Here is a 24,157-nt window from a genome sequence, read left to right as displayed (position 1 = left end):
CTTTCTTTTTTTTACAGTGCAAATACTTGTAATAAAAAATAAATATAAAGTGAGCACTGTACACTTTGTATTCTGTGTTGTAATTTAAATCAATATATTTGAAAATGTAGAAAACATCCAAAAATATTTAAATAAATGGTATTCTGTTATTAACAGTCCGATTAATCGCACAATTAATCACAATTATTTTTTTAATCACACGACTAATCATGATTAATTTTTTTTAATCGCTTTACAGCCCTACTACAATTAAATTTCTATTGGTTCAAGCAGGGTTTACCCATGACCAACTACTGCAATGTTAAACGCAGCTTGTCCCTGTCTATAGTGGCTACAAAATTGTGTTTAACATCAAACATGACTCCTCTAGGTGTGCTCTGACACTACTCAATTTTCTAGTAAAGGTAATCATTAGGACACCTACATAATATGCACATAGTGTTATCACTGTGGCCTGGTCCCCACTAAGTCCCCACTTCGGACTAAGGTACGCAAATTCAGCTACGTTAATAACGTAGCTGAATTCGAAGTACCTTAGTCCGAACTTACCGCGGTTCAGACGCGGCAGGAAGGCTCCCCCGTCGATGCCGCGTACTCCTCTCGGCGAGCTGGAGTACCGGCGCCGACTGCGAGCACTTCCGGGATCGATCCGGGATCGATTTATCGCGTCTTAACCAGACGCGATAAATCAATCCCAGAACATTGATTGCGTGCCGCGGGACCCTCCGGTAAGTGAAGACAAGGCCTTAGAATTATTTTATAAAATACAATCCTCTTCTTCCTTCATAATCTATATAGTCTATTATTTTAAATATGTAAATAAATGTGGCTAAAACTGTTTTCCACTCCTCTTCAAACAGACTCTGCATCTAATAATCAAAGTTATGAAAGTGATGATCGAAGTAAACTTGCTTGGTCTCACTCTCAGTTTCCAAAACAAATCTTCTCAGGAATTGTATGGAATTTTAGGAATGAAATATCCACCTAAAAAAACTGTAGTCATGCACTTCCTGCTCATTGTAGCCCTCAAGTCAAACATTTCCTGGTTTGTTTCTGGTTGAACCGCTTCCTTCCTAATGTCATTTCATTGCAATAATGTCCCACAGAAATAATACTATTAATGAGAGATTCTAATATGAATTAAAGAAAGTTATACTGTTACACCAACACAAATTTCCATTTAGAAGATTTGGTTTTTAAAAGCGTTACTCATTGAAATGGCACTTGCAGAAGGTGTCACTGAAAAATATAACATTCCTAGCACTTCAGACTGACTTTATACTTCATGATGTAGTTGAAAACAATGTGAGGTTTTGTTTCCCCTCAGCCACCCACCTCTACCCCAGAAATGCTGGACAGCTTTGTGTTGTAAACCTACAACATTGTTTGTAGTTAAATTTCCGCTTGGAAATTAACTCAGTTGATTTTAATTAGTTTCAATGTTAATTGTAGTTAAAGTGCTTAAGGCATAGTAAACGAGAGAATAATGGTATGACGTGATCGATCACCATTTGTCAATTAAGAAGTGACTATGCTACCTACAACTATGCTACCAATGAAACTTCTTAAAGGTGGACTTCCACACCAACTGTAAATTCACTGACAGATCAATGTGTATGAATTTGGATGAAGTATTGTATACTTAAGTTTTTGCTTAATGATATACAATAGTTTTTTATTACTGTTATCAGTTTTCATACTCTGTTTTTCAAGGAGAAGTGTCAATAATATGCTCAGTCAAGTCAGAAAAAAGGCCACAGAAACTATGACACCTATAAATTTGGACTCTGTAAACCATATAGTGTCTTCTAATTAGAATAGAAAATATTCTGTGATTGTACAGATTTCTTAATACTCATGGTGGCCACCAGATAAGCAAAAAGTTTATTTGTGTGCTCCACAAGGAGATTTTGTGTGAGATTTTGCTGTTTATAGCTGATCTTTCCCAAATAATGGAAGAAATCTGATACATTTATCTATGTGTTGATTGGTCAGATTGGTATTTCAAAGCCGATACTTTAACTCAAAAATGTTTAATCAGCACAGTCAGTTTTTTAAAAAGTCATTTCAATATTTAATTTCAGAATGTCTCAGAGATTTCAAAGGATACATCTTCAGATGCCTGACTGCTTTACCTTGCCTTGTCTATTTGCTCTTATTTTGCATGCAGGATAGAGCCAGAAACCTTTCTTTCTCATTGTGTACACATAGTGTTAATGGATTTGCTTTGCCTGTATTGCCTCATTACTGGAAACAGCTCAAAACACAGAAGTCTTTCAGTGTATGCAAATAAGGTAGAATCATCTACCTGAGAGTTAATATTCTCTGCTTTTAAGTGTATTCTAAATCTAATGTTTGTATTTAGAGCATAACATCCTGTTCTCTGTTTTTTATGGGCAAAAAGCTAAGCAGGCTCAGGCAGCTGTTTGATGTTGGCTTCAAGTGTTATTAATTTCATATTCTATTATTCTTTTCACTGTAGCACAAGTGAAGCTGATGTGGAGGCTGTCATGGATAAGTTGTTTGATGAGCTGGCTCAGAAACAAAATGATTGTACGTAAGTTAATTTCTCTTGAAAGAGAATACATTTAGAACACAATGCCCAATCTCCACTGACCAATTAATAAGTTCCATTGCTGTATATGGGTTGATGCCACACTCAAGTGGCAGTCATTGTATCAGCATTTTGTCTAATTTATGTGTTGAATCATGTGCTATTATTCATCAAGCTATGCATTTCCTATCTGTAAGAGATGAATTTTATAGTAATTATCCAGACAAGATTGAGTCTTTGTTCATGTTCCCATAGTAACTAGACCAAGGATTCTAAAAGTGCAAGGCAGAGAGCTGAAGCTGAATAAAGCTTGTGGAACCATTGCAGACTTCACGTTTGAAGAGCTATGTGACAGAGTGAGTACCCAGTCAAATCTAGATCAGTTTAACACTGAGTCTTTTCACAGTTGTTGGGTTTTTTTTTTAAAGTTGGTATTTTCCCAACCCCAGATAGCCCAAAGACGGTTTTGAAAACTTACCAAAAAAAAAAAAAGTGAATTCAAAAGAAAAGGTGAACTCCTATGAAGAGCAGTAAATGTTTCCTTATGGATAATGGTGCAATAATAATCTCTTGAAGGCAATCTAGAATATAATTAAAAATCTAAATAGAATTATGTGGCTGGGATAATTAGTTTTATTGCTTGAATATTAAAACTCAAAATACATCCACATGTAAACAAAATTATAATGTTGTTTTTAAAATTTGGGGTAAACTTGATGTTCATTCAAGTGAGGGTTTGATGGCACGTCAAAGAATGAGACAGGTGCTGTGCAAGCTTCTCCACACAACTATCATTGCACATCTCTGTCGTTGCCTGCTATTCAGTTCTGCACCTCTTCTGAGCAAAGATTGCCCGTGATGATGAATAGTGTCAAGTTTTCTGCTAGTTATGTGATGTAGTCCTAAGTTAAATATGTTCTATGAAGCCCTTGTTTAGACATGACCTAACACAGGTTTGACAATAGGTGTCCAGAGGTAAAAGTCTAGTGCAGTGATAATTTGTCAGCTGGCCTCTAAAATTATAACATTAGCCAGTTACATAACTGTGGTAGCACTGCCTATTATTAGTGATACCAAACACTTGTTGTTATAAGACCCTGTTTTCAGGTGTTTATAACTATGGCAAACTTTAACCATTTGGGCTGGAATTTCCCATGCTGGGTGTTTGCTTCAAGCTGAACTAGAACATTTCAGACAAAATGGTTCAGTCATTTCTGAGAATGAGGGCAGGGAAAAATGGGTTGTTTTGCCCATATTAAAAATGGAGACCTTTTCTGTTAAATGCTGTTGTGCCCCCAGGCTGTGGAGCAGGAACTTGAAATTTGGCAGAGGGTTGTCTTTATGTCAGGGATGTACTTTTTGCCAACCCTGTGAAAATCCACCTGAATTTGGCAAAGTTACAAGTCTTTGAAAAATCACAGTTCACACATGCTCAGTAGAGACTTGCTAGAGCTTAACAACTAAAATCTCTGAACTTCCTTACTGAGCATGCTCCATCCCCTCATAGTGCTAACTAGACTGTACGTGAGCCATCCCCACAGAGCAACTGAGCACACTCCTGCCCAGAGAGGCCCAGGGGCTCAGAAGGACCTTCCCTGTAAGGGTTGCTCCCAGCTGCTCCAGGCCTGAGTGGGATCAGGCATTGAAAGTGAGAGTAGGGAACCTGTCCCTCCTGGGCTCTCGATTGCTCCCCTGCTGGCACCTAGGCAGCCGGGTGGAGGAAGCCATCTGATTTGAATACACGAGGAAAAAGCCAGACCAGCGTGGGAGGGAAAGGAGTAGATTGGGACAAGGAGTCTGGGCTTGAAGAAGAGGAGAGAAACTGTGACTGGGAGTTGGAATTGGGAAGGCTGGAACTGGCTGGACAAGAAGGCTCAGACCCAGGGGAAGGGAGGCAGGGACTAGAAGCCAGTGAGGGAAATGAGAGGAGGAGAGACTGGGAGAAGTTGGCTGGGGTGCAGAACACAAAGATTGGACAAGGAACTGGGGGAGGAGCAACAAGGAGACTGAGATTGGCTGGGCAAGGAGACTGGAACTAGGCAGTAGGGGAGGAGAGACAGATTTGGCAAGGAGCTGGGGTGTGATGGGAAAACCGGGACTGGCTGGACAGGGAGATTGGGACAAGGAGCAAGACAGATCAGATGAGGAATGGGATGGAGTTGGGAACTGGTTGGGAAGAGGGAGGGACTTGGATTTGGGGAGAGAAATTGGGACTCAGACAGTGAGCGCGAAGGAGGAGATTTGAATGGCTGGGCAAGGAATTGCAGAATACAAAATTGGATATCCCACAAGCATCCTTGTTCAGAGACGGAATCTGTCTCCCTTCCACCAATCACCATATGACAACCTGGGTCTTAATGAGCCTGCTTCTAAACTATTTTTAAGTCCTAAATGGGGCTGACTGGGAAAAGAAATGTAAAGGGATTGTGGCTCTTTTGGGGTGACTGCTCCATACAGGAACTGAACCAGGAAAAACAAAGGGACCGGGTATCCAAAACCAAACCCTCTCACATAAAAAAAAAAAAAAGGCTAAAGGAGGAGCTGGGAAGCAGGGAGGGTGGCAACCCATGAACTCTTCTAATACTATGGGTAGGAGAGGTCCCCCAAGGCAGTGATGATAGTTGTTAGAGAACCATCGTTACAAATAAAAATGGGTGATGTGTTATGTAACCGTCTGCTATTGGGATAGAGGAGGTGCAGAAGAATTTCTGGAAGTCTTGTGCTTTACTCAAAAGACTTTCACACATTGGCCTGATGCTTTCGGCCCTCCCAACCAAGGGAGAAATAACGCCTGGCCTAGACTTACATAACTCCTCACTTACACTGTGCAGTCTTTCCCAGTGTGAAACATTTGGGGGCTGAAGGAAAAAGACTTGTGCAACAAATTGATCTTCAGCCTAAAAAGATTGGCCTGCCCAGAGCCAGCATTCATGGTCTTCTGGGATTTCTACATTCCAGAAGTTGTAGATAGATGTGACATGTTCTCAGGGTACCTAGGACTGAGAGTCATCTTGTTATCTCCCTGCCTCTGGTGAGAGGAAGATTTGCATGTGCTTAACTGGATGTCAGCTCCCTGACCCCACCAGCCCACTAACCACCCAAACAATCTCCTCAGGGTCCTGCCAGCCCTTACTTTGCCTTGCAGGTTAGCAACAGGTGCACCCCAGCCCCTGGTCCCCTCTGAAAGCATTCCCTTCTAGTATGCAGCCCCTGTCACTCAATACCCACAGGAATTACCAGGTTTCTTGTCCCCAATGGAACAGTTTACATATAACTTGACTGGTACAACTCCGGATCAAGTCCTTTATAACATCACAGCACTGAGATATAGTTATAGTGAAAACAATCACAAGGTTATTATCAAAGGCTAAGATTTAAGAGATAGTGAACAAGGATAATGGAAAGAGAAATGGTTCCATATAAAGCAAAAGTAAAACACGCTTCTTTGAAACTAAACTTAGCTTAGCAGTCTAACCTTTTGTCTAAATAAGTTTATTGCACCCTTAAGCTCTTTTCAGTGCATTCAACCAAATCTTTATTGAGATCCTGTTTTCATTAGTGTAAACACACTGTCCATGTAATTCCTCAGTTCAGGATAACAAAATGTCCTGGCTTCTCCTTACATTACCCAGAACTCATTGTTTTTTCCCCAGAGTCAGGATGAGTCCTGTGGTTCCTTTCTTGGTGTGCTAGCTCCCAGTTGTTTTCACATACTGGTGTTGACTCCACATGCAAAACAGACTTCCATCGTGGTGGTTTACGATGCTTAATCTACATGTGAACCTAGGCAACAGGTAAATGTACATCCCTTTGTCTGGCAAAACCTGTTTGTCAACCATGCCTGGGACACAGACTCTAAAACATATTTTCAGTACATATACACAGCTCCTTAAATATCCTTACAATCATCTTGCAGTGATTGAGGATCTACATGACATACAGTTGTAATAGACACCTCACATGGCCTTTTTATTACACACCTCACATGACCTAAATACTATGGAAGCAGTGTGTTAGGTGTAGTCAGTTTGTCAAGCTGATAGGAGTTGCTGTTATAGAACATTGAACCCTTTGCCAGCTGGTACCAATGGGTCCTTATGTCACAATATACTGTGCTGGACCCAACCCTGTTTCTTCTCTAAATTTGTAGTATGAAATAATTATATTTAAAAAAAATCAAATTGCCCTCTTGATATTTTTATATAACCAAACTTCTCTATCTTTCTTCTGTGTCAAGATGACACAGCTTACTCAAATATATGAAAAGTAACATGTCAGCATACTACTGTTTAATTATTCAGGTTGTTTGTATTATGACATGAATTATTGGATGAAACATAGTAATAAGATTTGCAAAACCTGCCAGCTGTTGTTTGATCCATCTCAGCAAACCAAAACATTAGGTTTCAGAGACGGTAATTCACTCCTATCTGACAAAACCAGAATCAAAATGTGAAGCCAGGCAACTTTACCTTAAATCCGTTGGTTTCAATCCCAGAAGGGTCTGTTATGATCATCTAAGCTGGCCTCCTGTATTACACAACCCATACATTTCACTCAGCACTCCTGAATCTAGTCCAACAATTTGTGGTTGAAGTAGAGTGACTGTCAAGTATCAGGGGGTAGCCGTGTTAGTCTGTATCTACAAAAACAACAAGGAGACTGGTGGCACCTTAAAGGCTTTAAGATGCCACCAGACTCCTTGTTGTTTTTGTTAGTGACTGTGTAGCTCAAAAGCTTGTCTCTCACCAACAGAAGTTGGTCCAATAAAAGATACTACCTCACCCACTTTTTCTTTTTAGAAAGTCAGCCAATTCTGATTTAAAAACTCCAAGTGATGGAGAATTTTACTACATCCTTTGGAAATCTGTGCCAGTGGTGGTTTATCCTGTTAAAATTTTGTGCCTTGTTTCTAATTTGAACTTTGCTGACTTCAGCTCCAGCCACTGGTTTTTGTTACACATCCATCTGCTAGATTAAAGAGTCCTCTAGTGTGCTGATGCCTAAAGACTGATCAAACCACCTCTTGACCTTCTCTTCAATAAGCTAGTTAGATTGATCTCCTTTAGTCTCTTATTGTAAGGCAAGTTTTCCGGACCTCAAATCTTGACAATTTTCAACGTGTTTTACATACCTCCAGAAAGACATAAACTGTGTGAAATAAAAAACTTATTTTCTTTTGAGATGAGAATCCGAGCAACATACCAAACAGCTTTCTTACTCCTAGAGCAATGAAGTAGGGATTACATGAAAATACATCTAATAAGAAATACATTTCAATAAAATAATATCTTTGAACTCTGTTATTTATTGAAGAGCCATGGTAGCAAACTCCATACACTTTTTTTTTTTACATACACTCTCCTGACTAACAAAACACAAAAATAATGTTCAGTTTCCTGAGAGAGGATAATATTCTGAGGAGGTATGTGATTAATTGCACAAAGTGCTTCAGACATAGGAATTAAAAAGAGAGGGGTTTTAATTTTCAGAAAAGGTCTAACATTTTTAATGTCATATCTCAAAAACTATTTGGTTTATAAACTCCAGATTTATTTTTTATTTACTGATCCCCAATCAAGGCTAGTGCCTTTGAGTTTTCTGTGGAAAGTTTGATGGTTGATTTTTGAGTTAACCAAGGCTCCATTGAGTTTTTTGTGGTTCCCCGTGTACTGTGGGACCTCCATTATTGGGGGCTGAGTTGGGAAAGAGCAGGATGAGTTATGCAGCCTAGAAAACCATAGGGTAGTGGATAGGGAAACCCTGAGTTTATGCCAAAGGTACTGGCCTCCTGCCCATCTCCCTAAGATCCATGTGGATCTCAGGGGGGCCTAAAAATTCTGGTGTGGAACCTCTTTTTTGTTTCACCAAGGTTCAAACTTCTGTCTTCCCATAGAGTGATTTAGGGGAAATGCCACCCGGCCTTTCTTCTGTGATTTTTTTTTTTTTACAGCGGATGGACAAAAGCAGGCCTAGTGGTAGACATTTGTTTAATAAAAGCAAAAGTGAATTTAGGAAATTTTCCATATAAAAATGATCTTATAGTCATAAGTCCCTGTGTAGTAATTTAAAACAACAGTAACTAGGAACAGAGGGGTAGCCGTGTTAGTCTGAATCTGTAAAAAGCAACAGAGTGTACTGTGGCACCTTTAAGACTAACAGAAGTATTGGGAGCATAAGCTTTCGTGGGTAAGAACCTCACTTCTTCAGATGCAAGACTTGGTGCCACAGGACCCTCTGTTGCCTAGTAACAAGGAAGTTATACATTTAAAATTCAGAGGATTGAGAGTTAATTTTTACAATAAATATGTGAAAATCAATTAATGAGGTTGTAGTTTAAAAAAAACCCTGAACAGCTGATACTGACAATGCTCAGGGAAAGTTCCAATTTCAACTTTAATTTTGCCTTTTGTTCTCACTTCTCCTCCTCTTAACAATGAGTGAAACCGCTTAGAGAATCCACTTCACCCCATTGCCATTATGAATTACAACGGAAGGGTACAACAGAGCAGGTGGAGATGGGGTCTGGGAAGTGGAGCTTATGGGTAAGGAACTGGGAAGAGCAGGTGGCGGAAGACTGGGATGAGCATTACTTTTGGCATTTCCTGATTTCTGAGTGCTTGATATTGCAACCTTAATAATCTTCTTTTGACCAAATTATTTTCATATGTAATTTCCTAGTTTTTTTAAAAAAACAAACTAAAAACACAGAAGTTCCATTATGTGGAACCATATTGACCCCCACCTCGATCATCAGTGGGTTGGGACCTTTAGATCCGCAGCACAAACCTCTACCACTTGACCTAATGGCTGTTGTCCTCCCTATGCCACTAGAAGGGTAAGAGAGACATTCTGCCATTCAGTTTTACAGCTGTTTGCTAGACTGCAGGAGCATGCTGAGACTCAGGAATCCTGGGCTCCTCTCCTCTGATCATCTCTGTCCCTATTACCACTTCTGCACCAGTTCTTGCTCCTGTTTCTCGTATCACATCTTTCTCACCTCCTCCCTCACGCTGCTCTTCACCCTTTACATTCAAGTTAGGCTGCTTTCTCCTCCGGCCTGTGCACCAGGACAATGAGCACTAAAAACATGCAGGTGAATAAGAGTGGCAAACGGGAGTTTTTGAGGGAGGATCTGTAGATCCTGTGCTTGGAGGAAAATGGACATAGTGAATTGTGGATGTGGTCTGTTTGTCTTAGTAAGGACCGTGAGGCTGGGGTTTGGAGCCCCTGAATTGGCCAGAGAGATCTGTTTGTTTTGACTCTGTGAGGACTGTGTGGCTGGGATCTTGGGTCTTCGAATCCTACTCAGTATTCGAAGTCTGTGTGGTTAATCCCTCCCTGTTGGTGAGGGGATGGAGATAAGCAGCGAGACAAAAAGTCAGTTGCTAGGCGAACAGAGAAGTTTCAGAGAGAGTTCACAGGTCAGAATGCGGTTCCTTCTGTTTAGGTATGGCTCACACCAGGTAGTGGATATGGACAGTGAGGAAATACCTGTTGTTACTTGACTTGGATGTGCTCTTTTCCTTTTGTTGGTAGACGGAAGAAATTTCTGGTCTATGAAGTGCAAATTGATAGCCATACTGGAGGAGAAGGTATGTGTTTGGAGTGAGAAAACGAAGACTTATTAGACAACCAGATCTAGAAATTGTTACCATAGACGCCACAAGGAGAAGGCTCAGTGATAAAGGAACTGAAGAAAGCAGAAACCAAACCGGACTGGCAATTTGTGACCAAGAGGGAAAAGAGAACCAGGAGGTAATCATCCCAACGGGAAGCATTGAATCATTGTGAAATACTCAGGGAGTCAACTACCGAGGAATAGAATAGAAAGTTACAGGGGACATATGTGCTGTATGAAACAAACTACTAAGAGAGGTTCTTCAGCCATCCTAAGAAGGCAAGTGATCATTACCAGCAACTCCATATTAACAAGAATGAACAGAAAATTCAGCAAGGGACACTAGGACAGCAGGACTATACACTGTCTTCCTAGAGCAAAAATACAAGATTAATTGAAGGATGAGACAGGATTATGAAGTTGTCTGGCAAGTGTCCACTGGTGGTGATGCACATTGGGACCAATGACATGAAATCATAAAATCATAGAAGTGTAGGACTGGAGCGGACCTCAGCAGGTCATCTAGTCCAGTCCCCTACACTCAAGGCAGGAGAAGTAATAATTAGACCATCCCTGGCAGGTGTTTGTCTAACATGTTCTTAAAAACCTCCAATAATGGAGATTTTACAACCTCCCTAGGCAATTTGTTCCAGTGCTTAACTACCATGGCAGTTAAGAAGTTTTTCCTAATGCTCAACCTAAAGCTCCCTTGCTGCAATTTAACCTCAGAGGTTAAGGAGAACAATTTTTCACCCTCCTCCTTGTAACAACCTTTTATGTACTTGAAAACTCATGTCACTCCTCAGTCTTCTCTTCTCCAGACTAAGCAAACCCCTCATAGGTCAGGTTTTCTAGACCTTTAATCATTTTTGTTGCTCTCCTCTAGACTTTCTCCAATTTGTCTACATATTTCCTAAAATGTGGTGCCCAAAACTGGATGTAATAGTCCAGTTGCGGCCTAATCAGCGCAGAGTAGAGCAGAAGAATTATTTCTTGTATCTTGCTTACAACGCTCCTGCTGATACATCCCAGAATGCTGTTTGCTTTTTTTGCAACCATGTTACACCGTTGACTCATATTTAGCTTGAGCTGTGTGGAACTACACAGATTATAGAAGCCTTCAAGGACCTTGGAAGGGAGCTGAACAAGCTGAAAGTCCAAATGAACTTCTCAGAGATCCTTCCTTCTGCTGAGAGAAGGCAGAAAGCAGAAAATATTGGGGGGGGGGTAAACCATTGGCTGTGTGACTGGAGTGAAGCTGAAAGTTTTGGTTTTGTGGAACATCAGGCCACATTCCTGCTGGAGAAGGGGCTGTACAAAGAAGACAACCTCCATCACACAGTAACTATTTTGAGCCTCAATATGATAGAATCGTAGATTCCAAGAGTAGAAGGGACCACTCTGATCATTTTGCTCTGACCTCCTGTATAACACTAGGCCATGGAACTTTCCCAAAATAATTCCTGGATCATATCTTTTAGAAAAAGATAAATTAATGACTGGCCTGAATATTGGTGGTTGCCTAGGGACCAAAGATTATGACTTAATACATTCAATATGGGCAAACAGGGGACAGTCCTAACTAATCATATGTATACTTGGTGTTTAAAGAATGAAATGGTGCAATAAAGAATGAGTATAATTAATTCCAGTCAACATGGGATCATGGAAACTAGATCTTGTCAAACAAATGTGATTTCATTATTAGATGAGATTATAAATGTGGTTGATAAGGGTAACGGTGGATGTAATTGACTTTTGTAAGGCGGTTTGACTTAGTACTGCATGACATTCTGAATAAAAAATTAGCACTATATAATATCAGTAAAGCACATGCTAAGTGGGTTAAGAACTGTCTAAATGACATATCTCAAAAGTACTTGTCAATGAGGAATCAAAATCAAATGTGGGTGTTTTCAGTGAGATTCCACAGGGATTGGTACCAGGCCTGATGCTATTCAACATTTTCATCAATGATCTGGAAGTAAATATAAAATCAATCATGATAAAATGTGCAGGTGACACAAAGATTGGCAGAGTGGAGACAGGGCAGTCAGAAAGGGTATATCTAAACTGCGATGAAAGACCCACAGCACAGTCGTGGCTGGCCCAGGTCACCTGAATCAGGCTTGCCAGGCTCGAGCTGTGAAGCTATAGAATTGCAGTCTCAATGCTAGAGCTCAGGATGGGGCTTGGGCTTGGAGGCCCTCCTCCCTTGCAAGGTTCCTGAGCCTGGGCTCCAGTCCAAGCTCTAGCGACTACACTGCAGTTTTATAGCCCTGCAGTCCAAGGCTGGAGAGACTGAGTCAGCTGGCCTGGGCCAGCTGCGGGTCTTTTACTGCAATGTAGACATATCCATAGAGTGATCTGTGTCACTGCATTCCTCTTTCCTAGAAATACAACTTTACATTTGACTGTATTCAGATACATTCAAATAAACGGTTTTAATACATCCAAATGCAAAGTTATACATGTAAGAACGAGGAATGCAGAACGTATCTATAGACTGGGGGACTGTATCCTGGAAAGCAGTGACTCTGAAAAGGATCTGGGGGTCATAGTGGACAAGCAACTCAACAAGAGAGCCCAGTGTCATGCTGTGGCAAAAATGACTAATGTGATCCTGGGCTGTATAAACCGGGAAGTAGTACGTAGGAATAGGGAAGTTATTTTATCTCTGCCTATGGCACTGGTGAGACAGACATGAGAATACTGCATCCAGTTCTGGTGTCCATATTTTTAAAAGGATGTTGAAAAACTGGAGAGGGTGCAGAAAAGAGAGACACACATGATTTGAGGACTGGAGAAAATGCCTTACAGTGAGAGACTTAAAAATCAATCTAAAGCTTAATCTGTTTAGTTTATCAAAAAGAAGATTGAGCAGTGATTTGATTACTGTGTACAAGTACATTCACAGGGAGGAAAGACCTCTAGAAAGATACTAACAGGCTCTTCAATCCAGCAGAGAAAGACCTAACAAAAACTAGTGGCTGGAAGCTGAAGTGAGACAAATTCAGATTAGAAATTAGACACAACTTTTTAACTGCTGGAACAAACTACCAAAGAAGGTGGTGGATTCTCCATCTCTTGGTGTCTTCATATCAAGACAGGCTGCCTTTCTGGCAAATATGCTTTAGCCAATCAAAGTTATTGGCAACTGTGTGAAATGTAATGGCTTGATATGCACGGGGTCAGACTAGATGATCTAATGGTTCCTTCTGGCCTTAAATTCTATGGATCTAACTATTTTGAGAACTGGTCTACATTTATGGGCATGTCTACCCTAGAAATGTAAGTCGACCTATGTTAGGTCGACTTACAACCACTGGTGGCTGATGTCCACACTACCCTCCTCCTGTAGTGGTGTGTGTCCTCACCAGAAGTGCTTCGACCAGTTTAAGAGGGGCAGTGGGGGGGGGGCTGTGAGCCTGGGCTCTCAGCTCCACATGCAGCTCCCTGCTGGGAGCCCAGCTGCCCCTGGACTCTCAGCTTCGCAGGACCAGAAGACCAGCTGTCCCCTCAGGCTCTTGGCTACCTGCTGCGGGGAGCCCGGCTGCCCCCCCCATCCCCCGAGCTCTCAGCTTCCTGCCAAAGTCAAGCTCCCAGCTGCGCGCTCCTTATGTCAACCTAACTCTGTAGTGTAGCCCAAGCCTAAAACTTAGGTCAACATAGCCACGGTGCTCAGGAGAGTGACAAATCCACATCCCAGAGCTGTAGTTATGCCAACCTAACCCCTGTGTCAGTGTAGCTTGGTCCATGGAAAAATGCTTCTGTCAACCCAGCTATTGTCACTCAAGGAGGCAGAGTCCCTACAGTGATGGGGAAAAAACTTTCTCATAGACTCATAGACTTTAAGGTCAGAAGGGACCATTATGATCATCTGGTCTGACCCCCTGCATGCTGCAGGCCATAAAACCGTCCCTACCCCTTCCCTGGACTCTGCTGTTGAAGTCCCCAATCCTGTTTTAGGTGACTTCAATCCGCAGAAACCCTCCTGCTAGAGATCCCTGCCCTATGCTGCGGAGGAAGGCGAAAAACCTCCAGAGGCTCAGCCAATCTGCCCTGGAGGAAAATTCCTTCCCGACCCCAAATATGGCGATCAGTAAGACCCCGAGCATATAGGCAAGAGTCTCCAGCCTGACCCCTGTCAGCCATTATACAATTTACCTACCATTTCTTGGTTTTCCTTGACTACTATGTTTTACCATTAAACCATTCCCTCCATAAATTTATCTAACTTAATCTTAAAACCAGACAGGTCCGTCGCCCCCACCGTTTCCCTCGGAAGGCCGTTCCAATATTTCACCCCTCTGACGGTCAGAAACCTTCGTCTAATTTCAAGCCTGAACCTCCCCACGGCCAGTTTATATCCATTCGTTCTCATATCCACATTAGTACTAAGCTGGAATAATTCTTCTCCCTCCCTCGTATTAATCCCTCTAATATATTTAAAGATAGCAATCATATCCCCCCTCAGCCTTCGCTTTGTCAGACTAAACAACCCAAGCTCCTCTAGTCTCTTTTCATACGACAGGTTTTCCATTCCTCTGATCATCCTAGTGGCCCTTCTCTGCACCCGTTCCAGTTTGAGTTCATCTTTTTTAAACATGGGAGACCAGAACTGCACACAGTACTCCAAATGAGGTCTCACCAGCGCCTTGTACAACGGAAGCAGGACCTCCTTATCCCTACTAGATATACCTTGCCTAATGCATCCCAAGACAGCATTGGCTTTTTTCACCGCCACGTCGCATTGTCGACTCATAGTCATCCTGCGGTCTACTAGGACCCCTAGGTCCTTCTCCTCTTCCGTTACTTCTAACCAATGCGTCCCCATCTTGTAACTAAAATTTTTATTAGTCATCCCCAAATGCATCACCTTACACTTTTTACTATTAAATTTCATCCTATTCCTGATACTCCAATTCACAAGCTCGTTCAAGTCTCCCTGCAGGATATCCCTGTCCTCCTCCGAATTTACAACGCCTCCCACCTTCGTATCATCCGCAAACTTTATCAGCCCACTCCTGCAATCGGTTCCGAGGTCAGTTATAAATAGATTAAATAAAATGGGTCCCAAAACCGAACCTTGAGGCACTCCACTAGTAACCTCCCTCCAACCCGACAGTTCACCCTTTAATACGACCCGCTGCATTCTCCCCATTAACCAATTCCTTATCCACCTCTGGATTTTCATATCGATCCCCATGTTTTTCAGTTTAACCAATAATTCCTCATGGGGTACAGTATCAAACGCTTTACTGAAATCCAGGTATATTAGGTCCACCGCATTTCCCTTATCTAATAAATCCGTTACTTTCTCAAAGAAGGAGATCAGATTCGTTTGGCACGATCTGCCCTTCGTAAAACCATGTTGTAATTTATCGCAATTGCCACTAACCTCCAGGTCCTCAACTAGTTTCTCTTTCAGAATTTTCTCTAATACCTTGCACACTACAGATGTTAAACTAACAGGCCTGTAGTTACCCGGATCACTTTTTTTCCCTTTCTTGAAAATAGGAACCACATTAGCTATTCTCCAGTCTAACGGGACCACCCCCGAGTTTACAGATTCATTAAATATTATCGCTAATGGGCCTGCTATTTCCCGCGCCAATTCCTTCAATATTCTCATTGTAGGCTGCATATTCACTATGGGGTTATGCCAGCATAACGTAGCACTGTAGGTATGCCGCTAGAGTCCCCGTAGTGTAGACATGGCCAGAGAGAGTCTCCCTACTCTCTGTTCTTGGTGCCTCTCACCACAGCAGTGCTCTGCAGTCAGGAGGAGCAAATGCAAGAAAAGTCTTGTTCCGTTCCTGCAGTCTTAAGGTGGAGCATGCTCAGTCACTCTGCCAGCGTGTCCTCAGTTCAGTCACACACGCAAGCTGTTTGGGGATGGAAGTATGCTCAGTGTATATGGCTCTGCTGAGCATGTATGAACTGTTATTTTCAGAGGCTTATAATTAATCAAATTTGGTCAGATTTTCACAGGAACAGCGCAAGACATATTGCTGACATTAGGGCAGTTCCCCGACACATGTCATGTCACTGTTCCAAAGCATGGTGGCACTAGAACATTTCAATGAAACACTTATAAACATTTAACATGGGCAGAACAATATATTTTTTTTTCTTAGGGCTGGTCTACACTTAGTCCGGACTTCGGACTAAGGTACGCAAATTCAGCTACGTTAATAACGTAGCTGAATTCGAAGTACCTTACTCCGGACTTACCGCGGTCCAGACGCGGCCGGAAGTCTCCCCCCGTCGACGCCGCGTACTCCTCTCGGCGAGCTGGAGTACCGGCATCGATTGTGAGCACTTCCGGGATCGATCCCAGAACATCGATGGCGTGCCTCCGGACCAGCCGGTAAGTGAAGACTAGGCCTTAGCTTCATTCTCAAACAGCAGAATGGTTTTAGGCTGAAACTTTCCAAAAAAATTCAGCCTGGGGCAGCCATCCGGTATGGAAAATTTCAGGCCAAACTTTGCTTATAGTATAGTTATAAGCAACTGAAAACACGGTTTTATAACAGAAAATAGCTACCATTGCCACTGATAATTTTCTATCTAATCTATCTCTGATGTTGTCTTACCCAAAATAAAATAGTGTGGGTAGACATCTTTGCAGCTATAGCACCTTCTCCCTGAGGTCCTCAAAGCATTATACCGAACATTAATCAATTAAGTCTTTTTCTCATTTATCCTTGGTTTATCATGTCCAACAACATTACATAATTTAGGACAGGAAAAATAAGTGAGAGTAGCAGAGCGTGTCAGTTGTCATTGGAAATTCTTATTGATTGCACTGTAATGTTGCTGCTGAGAAGATATCAGGTGGAGTTTTCCCATACAAGCATATGCCAGCTGATATGGTCTGATACGTGATCATCTCCTTGGCACAAAAGCACAGCAATGAACTTAATACATTACAGATTTTTCTCAAACCTACTAGAGCCCTTGCATGTTCCAGAGTGCCAGAACTCTTTGATGGGTTTATGCTGAAGAGGATGGGTGAGAGGACAAACTCTCTTGCATAAGTTGTAGAAACAAGTTATTATTTACCGTCTGAGCACAAAGTCAGACTTGTTCTCCATGGCAGTATGTCATAAATTTGGGTCTTAGGTAAACTCAGGGGCAATTCAATCTGTAATGATACAAGTCCTGAAATAAGCAGAATTCTCAGTTATGATCAACTAACATAGGATCATGAAAGCAGAAAGATAAGACAAACATATACAATTAATTATTTGGTTTATTGGTTCATGTGACAGCGTTTAAGAACATAATTTATAACAAAGCAGGATGAAAGAGGTTTAACCTTTTTGGATGCTTTAAAAAAATCATGATGTGGAGCAACCTTTCTGTACTTCAGACCCACCAAAGATTCATGCTGGTAGTTCAGAACTAGCCATGACTTGCACATAATCTTCTACCATTTGGAACGGATACCATAATTTTGTTTTTCTTTGTTCCAAGACATTTCTCAACGTCCTCTGATGTTACAGAATATAGCTGTCTGTTTTTATCAAACATCTATTCTTGGCTTCGACATCCTCTTCTGTTCCAGGCTCCAGATAAACAAACAGACTTAATTAGTTCGAGGTACCTGAGAGAGGTGGTGAGCATAGGACTGAGATGCAAATACTGAGTTCTAATGGTAACATTGACCCCCTTCCACGCTCTGTGCCCTTGGATAGGTCACTTAATCTCTCTCTCAGTCACTACACTTCTGTGTGAAGAATAAATTTAGCTACATGACAAGAGTATTACAAAGTTTAGTTATGTCAGGTACTATATACCAGTGGTTCTCAAACTTGCGCTGCCACTTGTTCAGGGAAAGCCCCTGGTGGGCCGGGCCGGGTTTGTTTACCTGCCGCGTCCGCAGGTTCGGCCGATTATGGCTCCCACTGGCCGCGGTTCGTCGCTCCAGGCCAATGGGGGTGGCAGGAAGCTGCAGCCAGCACGTCCCTCAGCCCACGCCGCTTCCCGCAGCCCCCATTGGCCTGGAGCGGCGAATCGTGGACAGTGGGAGCCGCGATCGGCCGAACCTGCAGACGCAGCATGTAAACAAACCGGCCCGGCCCGCCGGGGACTTTCCCTGAACAAGCGGCGGCCCAAATTTGAGAACCACTGCTATATACCACACAAAGTGCTATATTATTCACAAAATGTTTGCAAAGTGCTATAGACCACATAGCTAGTATGTAAAGAGAAAGGTTGCAATTAAAATGGAGTCTAAGGAACAGGATCCTGTCAATTAAATAGCACCTATAATTATCATCATTAACTACCAGATTTTAGAAGACTTTCAGATGGATTAGACCAGATGCCTTGAAATTAACAAAATGTTTAATAAACAATATCTTTCCTTCCTTACACATTTGGTCAGTCAAAGAGCTATGATAATGTAAATATCTAGAGAGGTCAAATAAACATTTCTCCCTCATTTATTTTAAAAAGAACAGATACTAATTAGATGTAAAATTCTCAAATTTGCCAACTGAAAATTATAAAAGTGCAAATAAAATATCTCCTGAGACTGAAGACACATGAAGTTTTTCATGACTGTATGGAAAGTCTCTCTTTTCCTCTGCTCTTTCTTCCATTCTATTTTAGTTACATTTTACCTTGTTTTAAAATTGATAACTGCAACAACTGTGACTCTTCAGTCTTAGTCTAGTATAAATTAAATAGATAGAAGTATACATTCTAGATATAGGAAAGTTCTCCTTATTCTTAAGGATTAGAACATATTCTAGCTGCTCTCAATATTGCCTGATGCACCTTTTAAAGATGCTCTCACCTATGCATAGCAAATGCTGCCCTCTGCTGGCACTATTCACTTATATAATGTATCCAAAGCACATCTTAGCCTTGGTCTACACTATAGTTATGTGGACATGAGGCAGTTTATGTCGACCTAAGACCTTGTCTACACTACGAAGTGTCAACACTCCACCCCTGAGCAAACCTTTCCCCCTTAGCTTCACAAAGATTATGCAACATACAACATGCGGCTATGACCATGGGAATATTATCCTCATTGAGGATAATCGCCAGAGTGCCTTTAATCTGCCAAAGGCACATTCTACTGCCATCCAGCACCTACTCAGCCTGTTGTTGAACTGCTTCCTACTGCTGTCCAGGTTTCCCATATAAGGTTTCATGAGCCATGGGTGTAAGGGGTACGCTGGGTCTCCCAAGATCAATATGGGCATTTCAGTATCCCCCACTGTAATCTTCTGGTCTGGAAAGAAAGTTCCCGCTTGTAACTTTCTATACAGGCCAGTGTTCCTGAAGATACGTGCATCATGCACCTTCCCGGACCACCCCACGTTAATGTCAGTGAAACGCCCATGGTGATCCACAAGCACCTGCAACACCATGGAGAAATATACCTTCCGATTGATGTACTCTGTCACAAGGTGGTCTGATGTCAAAATTGGAATGTGTGTGCCATCTATCGCCCCTCCACAGTTAGGGAAACCCATTTCTGCAAAGCCGTCCACTATTTCAAGCACGTTTCCTAGAGTCACGGTCCTTCATAGCAGGATGTGATTAATTGCCCTGCACACTTGCATTAATGCAGCCCCAACAGTTGACTTCCTGACTCCAAATTGATTTGCAACTGACCGGTAGCCGTCTGGAGTCACCAGCTTCCACACAGCGATTGCCACATGCTTCTCCACCATTAGGGCAGCTCTCCTGCGATTAACTGCACTGCCATCTGTGACATCTTCATGACAGTTATCAATGCATAGGAGAACTGTGCAAGATCCATCCCTTCTCACAAAGATGCTGGGATGCATAACAAACAAGGGCCGTTGAAATATGGCACGAAAGAAAGCTGGAAGCCCATGGAATGTTTGGCCAGAAAGCAATGCATCATGGGACATTGAGCCCAGTCCCAAGATGCGCCGCGATCTGCTCTGCCTTCCCACAAGACCTAGCAGCAGAAGGTGTCGAGCTGGACTGTGGGATAGGTACTCACAGTGCACTGCTCACACTGTCGATGCTAGTGCCCCAAGTGTGGACGCGCACTTCTGACAGAGGGAGGGAGTGTGAACATGCCATACCGATTTTATTACTATTGAGCATCGACATAACTTTTGTCAACAAAACTCTGTAGTGTAGACGAGGCCTACCTATGTCAGTGTACACATTACAGCCTTGCTCCCGCTGATGTAAGTGCCCTATTACACCGACATAATAACTCAAGCCCTATGCCTCTGGTGGAGGTGATGTCGATGTAGTTAGGGCACTGCATTACTTACATCCGCTGTTGGCTGTTTCTTTTGTCCATTTCAAGCCTCCATGCTAGAGTCATGAATAGACAAGAAAATCCTCCCTGCTCTCAGCTGGGCTGTTGCCAGTTGCCCAGGCTCCCCACTCTGAGCTGGCCTGCCCCCATGCTTCCGATTCCCCATTCCCAGCCGGTCTGCTGCCCAAGCTCCTCGCTTGGAGCCAGGCTGCTCCTGGGGTCCCAGCTCCCCGTTCCATGCCGGGAGCCCAGGTGCTGTCTGGGTCCCGGCTCCCTACTCCCCACTGGGAGCCTGGCTACACCAAAGCTCCCGGCTCCCCGCTGGGAGCCCAGGTGACTGCCTCACTCCCGGAGGGAAGTGAGAAGGCAAGATTCTGAGTGGCTGCCCCGCTCCCAATGGGGAGCACGGACTTGCAGCCCCCAGGACTCTCTCCGCCCCCAGTGGGGAGCAGGGAACTGAGAGCAGGGGAGGGGGCAGCCCGGCTCCCAGCGGGGAGCAGGGAACAGAGAGCGGGGGTGGGGAGCAGGGAGCTGCTCCTCTTAGCTCGATGGAAGTGCTCCTGGTCAGGACGCACAACACCGACTGAAGAAGGGGAGTGTGGACATGAACCACCACAGTAATTACTGCAATGGCTGTAAGTCAACCTAATATAGTTCGACTTAAGTTTTCAGTGTAGACATGCCCTTACCCTATTTTTACATTGATAATCTAACTTTATGCTCTGATATGCTATATATATACTGCATTTTCATTATTATTCTAAGTAGTTAAATAGCTCCTTCCATCCAAGAATCTCAAATGTTAATTAGTTTGTCCTATCAACATCAGAGTAAAGTATTTTTATAATACCCATTGTGTTGATGGGCAAACTGAAGAACAAAGATTAAGTGATTTGACCAACATAACACATACTGGCGGAGAACCAAGGATTCCTACCAGCCTTGGCCTCTCACCACTAGATCACATACTATTCTATAGCAAAGTAAAAAAAAAAAAAAGTGATCCAAATCTTTTAAAGCGTTTCCACCATGTTTTTAGTTTGGAAGTTGTTTTGCCTCCTTGTAACCTGCAAACTGTAATTTACATTATATTATTATTTGTAGCGCAGCAGTGCTCAAAGGCTCCAGTTAGGATTGGGACCCCACTGTGCTAGAGGCTGTGCATATTGATAGGAAGACGCAGTCCCTAGCTTGACTAGATTATACTTTAATATGAAAGCAGATGCAACAAGCAAGTGTTAAAATAGAGAGTCAGAGAGAGAGGAAGGGTAGGGACTGAGCACTAAGTTAAGAAGCTCACTGGTGGAATTTTCAAAAGCACATAAGTGACTTGATTTTTCTAAGTTAAGTGGTTTTGTTAATTTTGGTGGCTTTTCTCTCAGGAGAATTAAGACTTGTGCTGTTATAACCCACCTCCTCTCAAGTCCCTTGTGTTCTTATGTCAGTACTTCCCTCAAATGGTAAGCACTAGCATGTGTGTCCAGTACGAAAGGGGTTTTGAACGACTAATAGCCAAGACAGGAGCAGTCACAGGAGCCTTTTCTTTGACTCTAAAAATGCTAAATCACACTCTGCTGACCACTAAAATGGTTTCCTTTCCTCACCCAACGTATGCAGTGGTTTTGCAATATTGTCAAACCCACAAATAAACATAGGAGCAGAGCTCTAAAAACTCTGCACTTGTGTGAGTGTCTGGCTTTTGACACTGGAAATTTCCTACTCACTCATTCTGTACCCAGAAATAACTCACAATTTCTTTGGTTCAGTTTCAAATTGGCCACCTTCCGCTTATCACAGACCACTTGTGAATGTTTTAGTGCGCACCTGGATACCATCTAAGTATAGCAGACATGCTGAGAGGGGATGCCATGTGATACCCTCTCCATTAGCCTCTCAGATATACTTGATGCACTGCACAAGCCAAAAGCCATCACTATAAACTCCCATAAGCCTTGATCTGCTATGAAAAGCAGTTTTTTCCTTAGCTTTTGGATTCAATTCCACTTGCCAATACCCACTTTGAAGATCCATTATGGAAAACCAAATTGAACCTGCTAGGATATCATCTATTTGTGCTAATGGATAAGAATCCTTTAAAGTGACTTCGTTTCATTTTCTGTAGTCGACACAAAATCTGGTGCTGCTATCCTTTTTCCTAACCAACACAAGGGCCCAAGGACTGGTTGCAGGTTGATTATTTATGCCTTCCCCAGACATTTCTGCAATGGCCTAGTCCCTCTTTGCTACTGTTAAACAGGGAGGGGGTGTTTTAATGGGTTGGTTTCCTCCCAGTACCAACCATGTGCTGGACCAGTACAGTACAACATATTTCTTTGCTGGATTCAGAGAACAGCTGAATCCTAACCAGAAAGTCTTTTAGACTACCTGTTGTTCCTCATTTAAGTGTATAACACTGTGCTGGAACAGGTCCAATAGAAACTCTTGAGAGCTCACCTTCCCCCTTTTCTCCCTTGTACTTTTACTTTGTGCCAGCATTTACCAGATCTACTGGTTCACACTTTGCAACCATGGTTCCCTTTTTCAGTTTGCTGCTTCACTTGTCAAACATTAAGTAAACAAATGGATCCGTTCTTGTTTCAGATCCAGAAGAGCATTAGCAGCTCAGATTCTGTCTAGAGACTCTTCCCCCCCTTCCTGCTCCCCAAGTCTCAAAATAGGTTTCAGCTACTCCCCATCTTTTCCCTTGCTGGAAAACTACCACAGTAGCTGTTATAATGGTTTCTGCTCCTGGAAGCACAACTCCTCTTTCACTGCAAACCAATTGCCTACAAACCATGTGTATAACCTGGGCCATATCTTTAAACCACCATACCAGATCAGATCATTGGTCTGTCTAGTTCAGTATCTTGTCTCTGGAAGTAGCCAATATCAGAGGCTTCAGTGGAAGGTGCAAGAAACCCCACTCTGGACCTTTTTAAAGAGCAGTCAGTCCATATAGCCCATGTCAGTAGGTCAGTACGAAAATGTCTTAGACTAAATCTTCAGAATGTAACCATAGGTAAAATGTTATCGCTGTCTTTTACCTTTAAAAATTCACAAAGCTGTCCAGTACACTTAAGCTGTCAACCATGCCTTGAGTTTTAAATTAGGTATACCATACTCCTCACCATGGTATCAGAGTGTTTAGCTATCTATGTTCTTCATCTTCAACCTCAGACATGTAACTGAATCACAGGTCGTGCCCCAAGTTCAATTATTTCTCTCTTAAATCATAATCGTAAGGGTATTGTCTTGATTCTGTGCATCATCAGCCTAATTGCTTACAGAAGAATGATTTCCCTGGAATTTGTAGAAAGGGCTTTATATATTTATGTTGTTCAGTATGTAAATTCACAAGCATCTAGGTTTTGAACAGTTTTTGACTTTTAGTAAATGTATCTATTCTAAATTGTATTGTTGTGTACATGATTTTCAGCACTCAGTATTCTTAATTATCAACCACTAGTCTTATGTATTTCATTAAGGCTGGACCTGTAATCTATTTCAGCATCAATCAATACCATATTTTCCCTTTGTTTAGAAAAGGACATTTCATCCTAACTTATGTAAGGCATCTTTTATCTACAAAAAACAAGTTTTCTATAGGACATACTGTGTTGTCATTGCTGAGCGGGATGTTTTATACTCTTGTTAAATGAAGAGCTAGCTGTCCATGTATCACTACCAGGAATATATAATGGAAATAGAAGAGTAA

At 42.2% G+C, this 24,157-nt stretch overlaps 1 protein-coding gene across 2 annotated transcripts in view; it reads left to right on the top strand.

The window, feature by feature from the left end:
- AFG1L (AFG1 like ATPase) overlaps positions 1 to 24,157 on the top strand; it is a 141,523-nt gene that overhangs the window by 102,907 nt on the left and 14,459 nt on the right. For both annotated transcript variants that reach the window (XR_004645173.1, XM_034765920.1), the window contains exons 9-10: positions 2,483 to 2,553; positions 2,810 to 2,910. Coding sequence is in view for 1 of the 2 variants with exons in the window: in XM_034765920.1 (XP_034621811.1) it covers positions 2,483 to 2,553; positions 2,810 to 2,910 (172 nt within the window). In the remaining variant the exon portion in view is untranslated. The remainder of the gene's footprint in view (positions 1 to 2,482; positions 2,554 to 2,809; positions 2,911 to 24,157) is intronic.

This window comes from Trachemys scripta, chromosome 3 (genome assembly GCF_013100865.1).
Source record: "Trachemys scripta elegans isolate TJP31775 chromosome 3, CAS_Tse_1.0, whole genome shotgun sequence".
NCBI lineage: Eukaryota > Metazoa > Chordata > Testudines > Emydidae > Trachemys > Trachemys scripta.
This window is presented reverse-complemented; position numbering and strand designations above follow the sequence as displayed.